We start from the raw sequence: 13,066 nt of genomic DNA, 5'->3' as shown, positions 1-13,066 counted from the left end.
TTGGGCTCTAACGAGGTTAAATGCTGACAACTACAGTGTACAGTATTGCCAGCACCACCTTCAGTACAAGACCTGTGAGTCAGCCTATAGATTTTTGGACGAATGTTTTTCAGCTGCATTTTTATAAATTATGACGTTCTCGCATTTATGAGCCTTAGCAGACCGTGGCAAATTAAAGAATGCTTCTGTGTGGCCTGAATGTCATGGGGTCTATTCAATACACGACAGAAATGCAAAACCAAGTCCGTTTCCTTGCATTAACACATGCCGATGTAAGATGTTGGACCAAAAGTCCAATATTCAGGTAGTGAAATTTATTTCTTTATTTTAAAGTAGTGTAGCAGGCACTTTTGTATGCTAATGACTGTGATACCCACAATCCAGCATGCAGGTAGATATTGGTGGTGCAGTGGTTAATGCATTGGCATATGAACCCAGCGACCTGAGTTTTATTCCTGGACACGGCTAAGAACGGTGGTGAGTGAGCTCTCAGAATCATAATATTTATCCTGGAGAAATCCGATATGCTATGAAGCTCTTTTCACAGATGTCCAGTAGGTCTGAATCGGTACGGAGTACCACACCCATTCACCAACCTGCACTGACCAGCATGGTACAGTGCGGTTAACACCCAAAACCAAGTCGACTTAAGGAAGAAGGAAGCCTTGATTCCTCAGTAGATTAACAAAGGATTGTGCATCACTATTATTGATATAGCATGACAGTGCATGCTATGGTTTTTATCTGAATTTGGTTTTGTTACTTGTTGGTGCCCTTGACCCAGATATGTGTTTTTGTTTAACACATCCTAAACATTCATTACTTGCTTATGGTAAACACAGCTGTTTTGTGTAATACCAGGGGCAATTTTTTTCATTGCATGCAGGTGGTGGAGACCAATCCCTGTTCTCATCTATTTACCAAACCCTGGTGCAACAACTCCCAAAAGAAGCAGTTGAATGGAGGCGGTAAGTGTTGCTGTCTGCATTTGACACACCTTACAATATTTCTGAGCCATCAAACATTAAAAGTAGGTTGCTAAGGCTCATAAATGCGAGAACGTCATAATTTATAAAAATGCAGCTGAAATACATTCGTCCAAAAATCTATAGGCAACCAAAAAAATGAATTGTTTCGTATCTAGGCTGCATGTCCTGAGTCGTTCAACACGAGTTTGAAGTATAGTTTGAAATAATAGACTGTAACTTGAATTTGTGACATACTTTTTCTTACATCACTACAGGGACATGACCACAGCATGTCACTGCAGTGACATGTCATCAACACTATCGCGATCAACACCATTGCAACAAGCACCATCACCATTCGTACTATAATCGAACGTACACGAAGGTCATGGTGGTGTGCGTGAGGGTTATTACATCACCATCTCCATTCGCAACACCGCCGTCAACACCATCATCCACACCATCATCCACACCATCATGAGGGAACGTGCACGAGGCTCTCGGAGATCTGTGAGATGATGATGAGGGGAACGGCACTGTCAGCATCAACATGTGCCTCGGCTATTACTGATGCTATGTACTGTATTTAAAAAAATCACTTTCAGGTCTCGTTTCTTACTAATGAAGGTACGACTCATGTCAGAAAGCCCGCAACACATGGCCTATTTTGGAATCTACATCATAAGTACTATTTTTTTTTGGTTACAAGTTTCATGAATTACCTTATAAGCATTAATATCCATCTGTAGCAAGATTTTGAGAATTATTCTTTGGTTTTTTTCGGTTAAGTCACGTCTAAAAATAAAATAATAAATTAAAATAACATATTACGACGTTTCGATTGCAACACAAGCAATCATCATCAGGTATAAAAGAAATAGCAACAAAAATCTAACTAGAAAACTATAGACAGACATACAAGCAGACAGACATCACAACGGCACACAGAGAGAGGACACAAATCGGCACAAAGAGAGGGGTCGTTTCTGTGACGGTCCCTTAAATATAGAGAGGGGGGGCGGGGACGGAGAGAGGGAGGGGGCAGAGAGAATTAGCATATCAATGAGTGTACGGCAACGTACTGCTGTTGCAAGTAAGATGACAATGTGGAACGGGCACGCAAAATTGAAAACGGGCACGCAAAATTGAAAATTAGGAGACAGGCACACGAAAATTAAATAACCTAGCAAAATATCGAAATGTGATGTAATACAACACAGAGAGTCGGTTAACACACAATTAACGCATAGCCTGGTTGATTACGTGTTTCAAAATTTGCTAAGTTAGAATTTTAAGTGTGAAAATTCCAAAGAAAGGACACAGGCAGAGAGAACAAATAGTCAGAAAGAAAAAGGATAAGCTTAAAACTTCCCCGTAGAAGTGGTTCAATCTTACTTTAGGAGCTTTCGTGACTGCAGGAATTATTCTTTGTTTTTTTTTCGGTTAAGTCACGTCTAAAAATAAAATAATAAATTAAAATAACATATTACGACGTTTCGATTGCAACACAAGCAATCATCATCAGGTATAAAAGAAATAGCAACAAAAATCTAACTAGAAAACTATAGACAGACATATAAGCAGACAGACATCACAACGGCACACAGAGAGAGGACACAAATCGGCACAAAGAGAGGGGTCGTTTCTGTGACGGTCCCTTAAATATAGAGAGGGGGGGCGGGGACGGAGAGAGGGAGGGGGCAGAGAGAATTAGCATATCAATGAGTGTACGGCAACGTACTGCTGTTGCAAGTAAGATGACAATGTGGAACGGGCACGCAAAATTGAAAACGGGCACGCAAAATTCTCCTAAATTAAGATTGAACCACTTCTACGGGGAAGTTTTAAGCTTATCCTTTTTCTTTCTGACTATTTGTTCTCTCTGCCTGTGTCCTTTCTTTGGAATTTTCACACTTAAAATTCTAACTTAGCAAATTTTGAAACACGTAATCAACCAGGCTATGCGTTAATTGTGTGTTAACCGACTCTCTGTGTTGTATTACATCACATTTCGATATTTTGCTAGGTTATTTAATTTTCGTGTGCCTGTCTCCTAATTTTCAATTTTGCGTGCCCGTTTTCAATTTTGCGTGCCCGTTCCACATTGTCATCTTACTTGCAACAGCAGTACGTTGCCGTACACTCATTGATATGCTAATTCTCTCTGCCCCCTCCCTCTCTCCGTCCCCGCCCCCCCTCTCTATATTTAAGGGACCGTCACAGAAACGACCCCTCTCTTTGTGCCGATTTGTGTCCTCTCTCTGTGTGCCGTTGTGATGTCTGTCTGCTTGTATGTCTGTCTATAGTTTTCTAGTTAGATTTTTGTTGCTATTTCTTTTATACCTGATGATGATTGCTTGTGTTGCAATCGAAACGTCGTAATATGTTATTTTAATTTATTATTTTATTTTTAGACGTGACTTAACCGAGAAAAAAACCAAAGAATAATTCCTGCAGTCACGAAAGCTCCTAAATTAAGATTGATTTTGAGAATGTTGCATTTCTGTGAACGAAGTGGGTGACTCAATGAATGGGTGCCATGCGCAGGTCATATGGGCGTCCCCCAAAGATGATCAACCTTGAAGCGAACTTTGTGGCGTTCAAGGAAGATCTGCTGCCAAAGGAGGGAAGCAAGGCCCTGCTTACATTCCCCTTCCTGCACATATTCTGGACGGATTGCTGCGTGAGTTCTCAGCACGACATAAAGCGTGCTGTTAAGCATGTTAATGGAAACGTAATGCCCATTTTGGGTAAGTGTGTAGGTAGGTGAGTAGGTATGTGTGGAGGTGGTTATGCAATGTATGAATTTGAAAAGAAAGTAATGAAAAACAATATGAAAACAACATGTGTACATGATAATGTGTAAAAATATGAAACTTTAAAACTACTGTGAAACCATAACTTTGCTTTAAATAAAATGACATTTTCAATGTAGCTCCTAGTAAAATTGGTTGCATTATGTTTCATTTATACTTACATATTACAATGCTAACATGAGCACCATAGATTAACTCTGCACTTGGAAGCTATTTTCACAGGAAACTTAAGTTAGCCTAAGTCATTACGTTCTGATTTCACTGGTCAATTCATTTCCAAAAATACTATTTATGTCTGTCAGGATTTATAAAAATGAGCAACATTCGTTGAGAAGTCAATGGCAGCTGTTCTGTGGATTGACTGACTGCTGCAATCAGAATATGGGCTTTATATCATCTTTACAGAGCTATCAACAGGTTATGATCATCTTGCTTTGCTCGAGTAAAAAACTACTAATTTTAACGAAATTAAATGTTTGTTATTCATTATCACATTCCCACTTTCAAAACAGTGCAGCTGAAAATGGTTTAGAGTTTCCATATTGTTACTGAACTGTCAAAGGAAAACAATCTATTGGACCATGAATTGGGACTTTTACACTTCAGGTAATGGTGGCGATGAATATGTTTGGTGGAGGTAGTTGTGGTAGTCTTGGCATCGGGTAACCAGAAGCTTTTCTGGCTGTGGGTTCTGTATGCAGGAGTCGGAAGTGTACAAGGCGTCGACGAAGGAAGAGATCACGCGCTGGCAGTCACTGCTGCGTACGTACAACATCCCCGACTGGCTGGTGGTGCTCGTGGAGAATGAGAACCGAAAGAAGAAGCAGCCCATTGCCCTGCCACGAACCTCAATCATCGACAAGATCAGAAACGACTTCTGTAACAAGCAGAGCGACCGGTGAGGCAGCTGTGGTGGGCGCTGGCACGTATGGGGCTAGGGTTAGGGATGTGGTGTGAAGCTAGGGCTAGGCATATGGTCAGAGATAAGGATAGTGTTAGGGTTTGTTTGGCTACTTTGGTTGTGTTTGAGAATAGTGTTGGGTTGGCTAGTTTGGTTCAGGGTATAGTCTGAGTAGCTAGTGTGGTTTCCCACTTGCCAAATATGGCTTTATCTTTTAGATGTTGCTTTTCATTTTAGGGACCGGATTCATGTTTTAGAAATATATTTGAATCACATTGCCTCATCACTTTGCCCAGTTGTACTTAATGGAGATCTCTGTACATCTCTGGAAAAAAGTGCTTGGGAAAGCAATATTCACCAACATGTCAATATATAACGCTTGCCATTTGCAGTGCAGGTCTGCAACAGGTATTTGTAGGAGGTTTCATACTTTGTATGGGCGTAATAATATTTGTTAAACACTGTGTAGAGCAGCAAGATGTCTGTAAGATACAGTACAGTAAGTAGATTATTAAGCTGTCTGAATATCAGCGTTTGATCATATTTATTCCAAATTGCATTGGGGATTATTAGGACACTCCGGGTTTCTCCCACTGGTCGTAGACGTGTAACAATACACCCCCATTTCGTTTTAAAGCTTTCGTGACTGCAAGGATTCATCTTTTTGGTTCTTTCGGTAAAGTCACGTAGAAGGGAAATAAATAATAAAAATAAAACAATAATTAATGAATACAAATAAAACATACAAATACTACATAATAATGTTATATTTTTATTATTTTATTATTTCCCTTCTACGTGACTTTACCGAAAGAACCAAGAATATGAATCCACCCCCGACAAGTCAATGATATTTGACAATTATGGGTCATGATTTCATTCAAGAAACAATTATTTAATTTCTTCTTTGGACTGTCTCATATTTATTTTCTGTCTTGTTTGAACCATTATACTGAGTAATACCTTATATAAATTGTAAATATTAGGATCTTATTTAGACAATTGTATACATTAATCGATGAAATGTTCGTCATCAACAGCCATCAATCCACCACTGCTGAATTCAGGCCTCTCCCCAAGCCGTCGCCATATCTCAGTCCCACGATGTAACAATCCGTCCAGCTCCTGCACATGATCTAACTCCACCACTCTCTCTCTGTGCTCGACATCTTCTCGCATATTCTCTGCTTTTTCTTCCACTCCATCATTAATGTCGTGCATCGCTGTTGTCCTTTCTAGCCCGAGCGTACTTATTCTTTTTAGAGGTCATCTTCTCTAATCCCCATGTGTTCTGCTTTCTGTCTCTCATTGTTATTGCAAGCATGAACCTCTTTTTCTTTATGCACATTTCAGCTTTGGCTCAATAATTTTGTCTATGTTTCTTACGTGTAAGTCTCAATTCGGTGCAATTGAATCGTTACGTACGAACAAGCCGGACCCTCGTGTAAGAACAGTCTCCTGACACCCATGCATCTCCCCCCTTTGCCCCCTGGGCGGTGGCGCCGTCTTTAGGTGCGTCGTGCTTACCGACCCCCTGCGCGACTCGAGTAAAACGCAGGAGTCGTGGGCCTCCTTCGTGGCGAAGCTGCGCATGCTGCTGCTCATGTCGTTCACGCGCAACCTGGGTCGCTTCGAGGACGACATGCGGGCACTGCGGGAGAAGCGCACGCACCCCTCCTGGAGCTTCTGCCACTACTTCATGGTGCAGGTCCGTGCGCGCGCGGAGCCGGGCGGCGCTTGCCCATTGGCGCTTGCCCAGGCACGCAACGGTCAATGGACATGTTGCCCCCTTTTAATCCAACTCAGACCATTCTATCACATACAGAACGGGTTTCTCTTTTCATTGAGCAGAGATCACTGTTTATTCAACTTTCTGCCATTCTTTATACAACAGAAATGACTTCTTTTTTTATTTAATACACGTCACTGATTATTCCAGTGCGGGCTTATTTTTTCCAGCGATTACATTAATATCTAAAGGCAAATGACTGGATTCCATGAAACAGGTTCTTGGATATTGGGTGTAAACGTTGCAATAACTTTGGGATCTAGCAGAAGGAAGTCAGCAAGGGGAGGGGTGGTGGCTTATCGACATGAGCTGTAATGACCACTTAACCCTGATATTGTTTACTACTCCTAGAGACCCGTGGCCTTATTTACATGGATTGTTTAAAAAGTTCCATATATCAAGATATATTGTTTGCAGATGGTTGTTAATGTAATGGTTTGCCTGTTTAAATGGGGAATGTGGCAGAGTGTGTGTGTGCATATTTGTAGTGACATCAGGGATGTCACTGTATGGTGCCGGCCCGGGAGGGCCGTAGCGTGCGATGTACTTACATCGCGGACGGCACCGGGTGGGTTGCTGTGCGGGGCCGGCTCTAGAGCAGCACGGCGTGCGATGCACCGTCAACGCGTACACCCCGTAGGCGGGTGTAGTACCAGCCCTAGCGGGGCTTGGTGAGCGCTGGGATAGCACGGGCACCACGCGTGGCGTGTAGTGTGGGCTCCCTCCCACAAGGGGGAGTGGGAGAGTGTCAGCCCAGGGGCAGAGTTGCTCCTGGCTGCGGCACTCTGGTTGACCCCGTAGACACGTGATCCGGAGTGTCCACAGAGGAGGCCCCAGGTGGGGGGGCTAGGGGGTGACCACGTGTCCAGGGAGAGCTCTCGAGAGGGATCGAGAGGGAGCTAGAAGACTCGAGAAGGCGGGCGGGGCCAAGGGTGGAGCAGGCCCCGACCCGGGAGGATATAAGGTGGGTCCCTTAGAGGGACCAGGGTCTCTTCGTTCTACAAGCTGGAAGCTCCATGTCGACAAGCTTCCAGCTTCCAGCTTGTCGACGTGGGGGCCCTACCCTTCGTCGCTGTAACTCCTCCCCATCGTGTAGTTAGCTGGGTGGTCACCACCCTCGGCTGTATCTGGTAAAGGGGCAGTTACCCCTTTGTACTGGTAGGAACCTCCTGGTTACACCAGCCCACAGGGGATATTGTGTCCGTCCGTCGTGCATCCAAAAATGGGAGGGGTGGGGCTTGGTGGAGAGGGGAGGGTGGGGAGGGGCTGGGTGGGGAGGGTGGGGCTGGGTGGGGGGTGGGAGGGGTGTTTCTGAGTGAGGAGGGGCTGGTCACCCCGTGGTGCCCTTATAAAACTCAACGTTTAACCTACTCACGCTGGCTTGTGCCCGCCCTCACAATCGGGCATACTTGCGGAATACACCACGCCGCCGTTCACCCTGGCCATTGACCGAGCAACCCAACGTTCCTACCAGCTCCCTCCGCAGGAATGTGTTTTATACGCGTTACAATAAATGTGTTGCCTCTAAAGAATAACGTCTGCGACTCAGTTGGACTCACTCCACATTGATTAATACACTCGGCTACACTAATGAGCTCGGTGACCTGTCTTCAATTGCCGGCCATGAGGAACAACATCAGTGGTCTTTGTAAAGTAATTCTCAGCATCACATGAATACCTGGTGAAGTGTCATGGTCAACATTGGCAATCGGGAGACAGGTGACTGGACATGTGTGGTGCTGGTTACACTGCCGCCCGTAGAATGTTAATATGTTAATATTAGTGGTGCTAATAGGCAATCGCTAACAGCACCTACTACTGTGGGCCGGTCTGTGAGACTAAATTGGGGGTTTGTTTGTCCTCTTTGCCTGCATGCTCGCAGGAGGAACTCGCGTTTGTGTTCGAGATGCTGAAGCAGTATGAGGACGCACTGGTGCAGTACGACGAGCTCGACGCGCTCTTCACTCAGTACGTCGTCAACTTTGGTGCCGGAGGTAACAACAAGTCTCGCCCCATCACCCCTGCGGGCTGTTTCGCTCTTGAGTAGTAGGACATAATAGATGCATCTTCTTTGGGTCTTTCGGTAAAGTCACGGAAATAGGTTCAAAGAAAATAACAAAAAACGACGACGTTTCGATCGCAACGCAAGCGGTCGTCTTCAGGAAAAGGGCAACTACAGAGAGTCCCCGAGTTACGATGGTCCCACTTACGATATTTCGATCTTGCGATGGCGATCGCGATACGACAAAATTGTAACATATTTTACATTTCGCGCAGCAGGCAAACGCAGCAGCGTACGAGGTACGATGCTGTACGTTGGGACGCTGCCGGGATGTACGCATCTCCCGCCTTGTGTGATGCAGATAGGATTGTTTCCTGATAAAACTTTCTATTAAATTGCAGTTCATATAGGTAGGCTAAGAATTTACCTTGGTTTTTACTTTACATTTTACTGTGCAATACAGTATTGTAATTAATAAATAGATACAGTATATAGTTTATACAGTACGCTACTGTAAATTGCTGTTTTGCTAAATTATCACCATTCCTTAAGACGCCTGGGTAGGCTAGGCCATCTTCGACTTCCGATATTTTTGACTTACGATGGGGTCGTCGTAACGCATCTCCATCGTAAGTAGAGGACTGCCTGTATTTATAAGGGTTTGAAAAGGGCATAGCCCAAATGTCAGCAGCCAATGAATATGCAAGTGGTGGACAGCCAACCCGAGGGTGGTTGGTTTTCCACCAATCAAAGGGCTGCCGGGTGAACATTTGATTGATTTCTGGAAAACCAACCACCGTGGGGTTGGCTGCCAACCCACCACTTGCATTATTGGCTGCTGACATTTGGGCTATGCCCATTTAAAACCCTTTCAAGAGTTTGGAAGCGAACCCCCCTTTTCCTGAAGACGACCGCTTGTGTTGCGATCGAAACGTCGTAGTTTTTGTTTTTTGTTATTTTCTTTGAACCTATCTACGTGACTTTACCGAAGGACCGAAAGAATATAAATTCCTGCAGTCACGAAAACTGTAAGTCAAGATATAATAGATGCAATTTACTGTAAACATTTAACAGAAGTGAGCATTTTGGATAGAAAATTGTTCCATGGTCTCATCGTATTGAATGTCAGAAGAGCTCCTGTCAAATCAATAATGGAGTGTCCTTATGCAAGATGGTGAAATGTTTTCAACTTCACATTGGTGAGGCTACATTCTGCTCTTACAAAGGCAGGTAAATTGTTGTAGTTTTTTCTGCAAGTTTTGGGCAACCCATTGATCAATTGGCACATTTATATGTAGGGTAAGTCCCTGACAGCAACACAAGTTTAAACTAAATTATAATTCGGATAATTTTCACGAGATTTTTGACCATATTTTACAGATTTACAGACAGAAAGACAGTGTTAATACATGAATACTTTCAGCCTTATTTGGGAAGCATTAATCAGGGTCCTGAGAATCAATGCAGCGTTCCTGGACACACGGTTACATTAATGGCACCATTCTCATTAACACCACGCGGACGCATGCGTGCTTGTGCGTGTTTGTGCAGACACTGCCGATTGGTTGTCAAGCTTCCGTCGGCCAGTCAGCAGCTGGGTGGGCCTGGCACTGTGGCGGCCGATCGACATGGGAAAACGAGAGGCGGTGCAGACGGGGCAGGCTTCGCTGCTCGATCTGCGCAGCTACCTCTTCTCGCGCCAGTGCACACTTCTCTTCTTCCTGCAGCGGCCTTGGGAGGTGGCGCACCGGGCCCTTGAGTTGCTGCATAACTCTGTGTTGGAGTTGCGCATGCTGGAGGTACAGCACGCACGTTGCAGCAGCAGCAGCGTTTCACGTGAGGTCTCGGCAGCCGAGTATGCCACGATAAACCAAACGTGACTGATCAAGATCCATCCATATATGACGTGGCACCACGGAATACTGAACAGTCATCGTTAATTATTAGTGGAATGGTTAATGTCTCTTAAGGCCCGTAACCACATCACCCGAAATGCACCCAATCTCATCAGGAGTCGCAAGATCAACAAGGAAAAGTGATTGGATGGGTGACCACCATATACTAAACTGATTGTTATAGGCTGCGGACTACATTGTGGCCAGCAGAGGGCACTGCAAAACATTATTTGTTTTCCTGTACTTCTATCTGCCCACATCTGTGCCACCCCACTGTCACGAACCTGTCCTGACCAATGTATTGATCAAATAACCCCAACGACCTTCATGTCATTGGGAGACTCTCATTGAGCAACATATTGACAAAAGGGCTGTATATATTCACTTTCTCTAAGATGTTTTATCCAGTGGGGTTAGTTTACCAGTAATATACTGCTGAGATGTGAGTTTGTCGTGTAAGAAGAAAGCGCAACCCAATTGGGTGCTGTATTATTTCCAGCAACAGGATTTAGCGCAGCCTCAACGGACTTGACACTTCCCATTGATTGTTGACTTTGTGTCATGAGAGAGATGTAGTGCAGAGTCTGCACCTTGGATTCAGTGATATCACTGCCATGCCCCAGAGAGCCTCCATGGCCCAAACACTCGGATGTTATGTAAACATAGCAAGAGAGACACAGAGACAAGACAGACACGGATATAAACACAAAGAAAGACACTGAGAGATCCATAAAGACAGATAGGGATGTGTAGAGAGAGATGCACAAATAATGTAGGGGATTCTAAATAAGTAAGGGGGGGGGGCCCTGTGTGCATGCACGTGCAGTACACACAGACTGCACTGTTACACGTCTATACAATCAGAGCTCTTTGTCTTTTTGTTTGTTTTATTTTATTCAAATAAATAGTCCAGAGATATATCTAAAGAAGGCATGTTAAGGGAAAACATTTTTATTTTAGCAATTCAACAGATCCCGTTATCTTTATTAAGGTCTATTAAATCAATGTAATCTCCAAATCACATTGCTCACATTGAAATTCCCAGATCCAAATGCCGGTGGGTGCGGTTGATTGCTGGGTCTACATCAGCTGCCTGGAGGTGCTGCAGAGGATCGAGACGTTCTGCGACACCAACCAGAATGACTCGTTTGCTGCTTATGCGGCCGGGCTGCGGGCATACGCACGGGAAAAGGTGGGCATCTTGCACACTCAATTTTACAGTATTTGGCTGCTATGACGTTTCACGTGATAAGCCGTGTCATTGAAATATCATTCGTGACCAGGTTGCTTCTAAAAAACAACCTCTCTAGCTTAGTGGGCCTTACCTGGTAACGTAAAATATCGTTTCTAGTTTAGTTAAAATATAAATTAATCCCAGCAACCAGGATGCACACATTGTGCAGGCCTTCATGCAATGGGACATTGATACTTGGTTATGAAGCTCTCAGACTAAATGTTTTGCTTGTGATCTTTGTGTTTTGAATGAAATTCAGTGCAAACTTCGCCTAGCTTTAGGGGAACGCTTTTTGAAGCCCTTTTCACAGTATGGAACTCAAACTGGAAAATGAGTGTCATAAAGGTCGAATTTTTAAAATATTTGTAAGTGATAAATAACTTTATATTATTGCTTATGAGTGGTTTTGTAAAAATATTTTATTTAAACCAGTCTATTTGCTTATAATGTAACAATGTTTTCTGGTTACCATCCACAAATAATATTTATTATAGACTGCCAGTACACTCACTCAGATTAAGAACCAGGCTACAATCTACATTAGTGTTTTTTTTTTACTTAATTTAATTTTCATTATTTTACATTTTTATTCACTTTATTATTATTTTTCTATCTACGTGACTTTACCGAAAGAACCAAAGAATATGAATTCCTGCAGTCACGAAAGTTTAAAGTCAACATTTTGGGAGTTTTCCAGTTTAAATATCACTCGCCACTGACGTGTCGTTGTGGTCTGGAATTGAACCTAAGTGGCCAGGTTCAGAGGGCAGTGCCCTTGTCAATAAGCCACGGCTCTATCCTTGAGATATATAAAATCAACACAAATTCTAGTATGTGCCATGCATGCTTGCAAATGTGCATGTTTGTGTTTAAACAAGCAAGCTTGTGCTACATTTATGCATGTTCACTTACAGCTCCAAGGCCTGGGCTCCCTGTGTGGCCTTATGTCTCCTAATGGCCCAGACTCGGAGGAGCTGAACCGCACAGTGGACCTGCTGGCTGGCCTGCGGGATGACGACGAAGACAGTCGTAAGATGGAGCATGCACAGACCATGGATGACAGTTTATGGAGCACTCCCTGGCAGCGTTGTTTCATTTACACTCGGCTACGAGTCGCACCGCTTCGTCAAATGTCAGCAGTCCCTGTTAGTCAGCAGTCCCTGTTAGTCTATACAAATATATCAACTGGTCCCCATCATGGCAATGTCAAATATTCACTCACCATTGACTCAGGACCAATAGCAGGGATTAACATCATCAGTGCCTATTAGCGAATGGGGCCTCTGATCTTTGTTTATTCAATAACAGTTAGGTGCATGGGAATGATTCTGTAGTTCTGGAGGTAAGCAGCAGTCATGGGGGCCTATGCCTAAGGACCATGGGCTCCTGAGTAGGCTATTAATTTATGGAGCACAGCAAATGGCTTTCTCCATATCTGAAATTTGGCGTGCAGATGCCTCT

General features: G+C 43.8%; 1 protein-coding gene across 1 annotated transcript in view; it reads left to right on the top strand.

The window, feature by feature from the left end:
• TRAPPC10 (trafficking protein particle complex subunit 10) overlaps positions 1 to 13,066 on the top strand; it is a 31,850-nt gene that overhangs the window by 974 nt on the left and 17,810 nt on the right. Inside the window, exons 2-9 of the mRNA XM_078878156.1 lie at positions 887 to 968; positions 3,516 to 3,651; positions 4,486 to 4,682; positions 6,198 to 6,393; positions 8,357 to 8,468; positions 10,028 to 10,275; positions 11,417 to 11,563; positions 12,520 to 12,634. Of these exons, the coding sequence (XP_078734282.1) occupies positions 887 to 968; positions 3,516 to 3,651; positions 4,486 to 4,682; positions 6,198 to 6,393; positions 8,357 to 8,468; positions 10,028 to 10,275; positions 11,417 to 11,563; positions 12,520 to 12,634 (1,233 nt within the window). The remainder of the gene's footprint in view (positions 1 to 886; positions 969 to 3,515; positions 3,652 to 4,485; positions 4,683 to 6,197; positions 6,394 to 8,356; positions 8,469 to 10,027; positions 10,276 to 11,416; positions 11,564 to 12,519; positions 12,635 to 13,066) is intronic.

The sequence above is a fragment of the Lampetra fluviatilis genome, chromosome 50, assembly GCF_964198595.1.
Source record: "Lampetra fluviatilis chromosome 50, kcLamFluv1.1, whole genome shotgun sequence".
NCBI classification, from domain to species: Eukaryota; Metazoa; Chordata; class Hyperoartia; order Petromyzontiformes; family Petromyzontidae; genus Lampetra; species Lampetra fluviatilis.
Note: the sequence above shows the minus strand (reverse complement) of the source record. Positions and strands in the feature narration are given on the sequence as shown.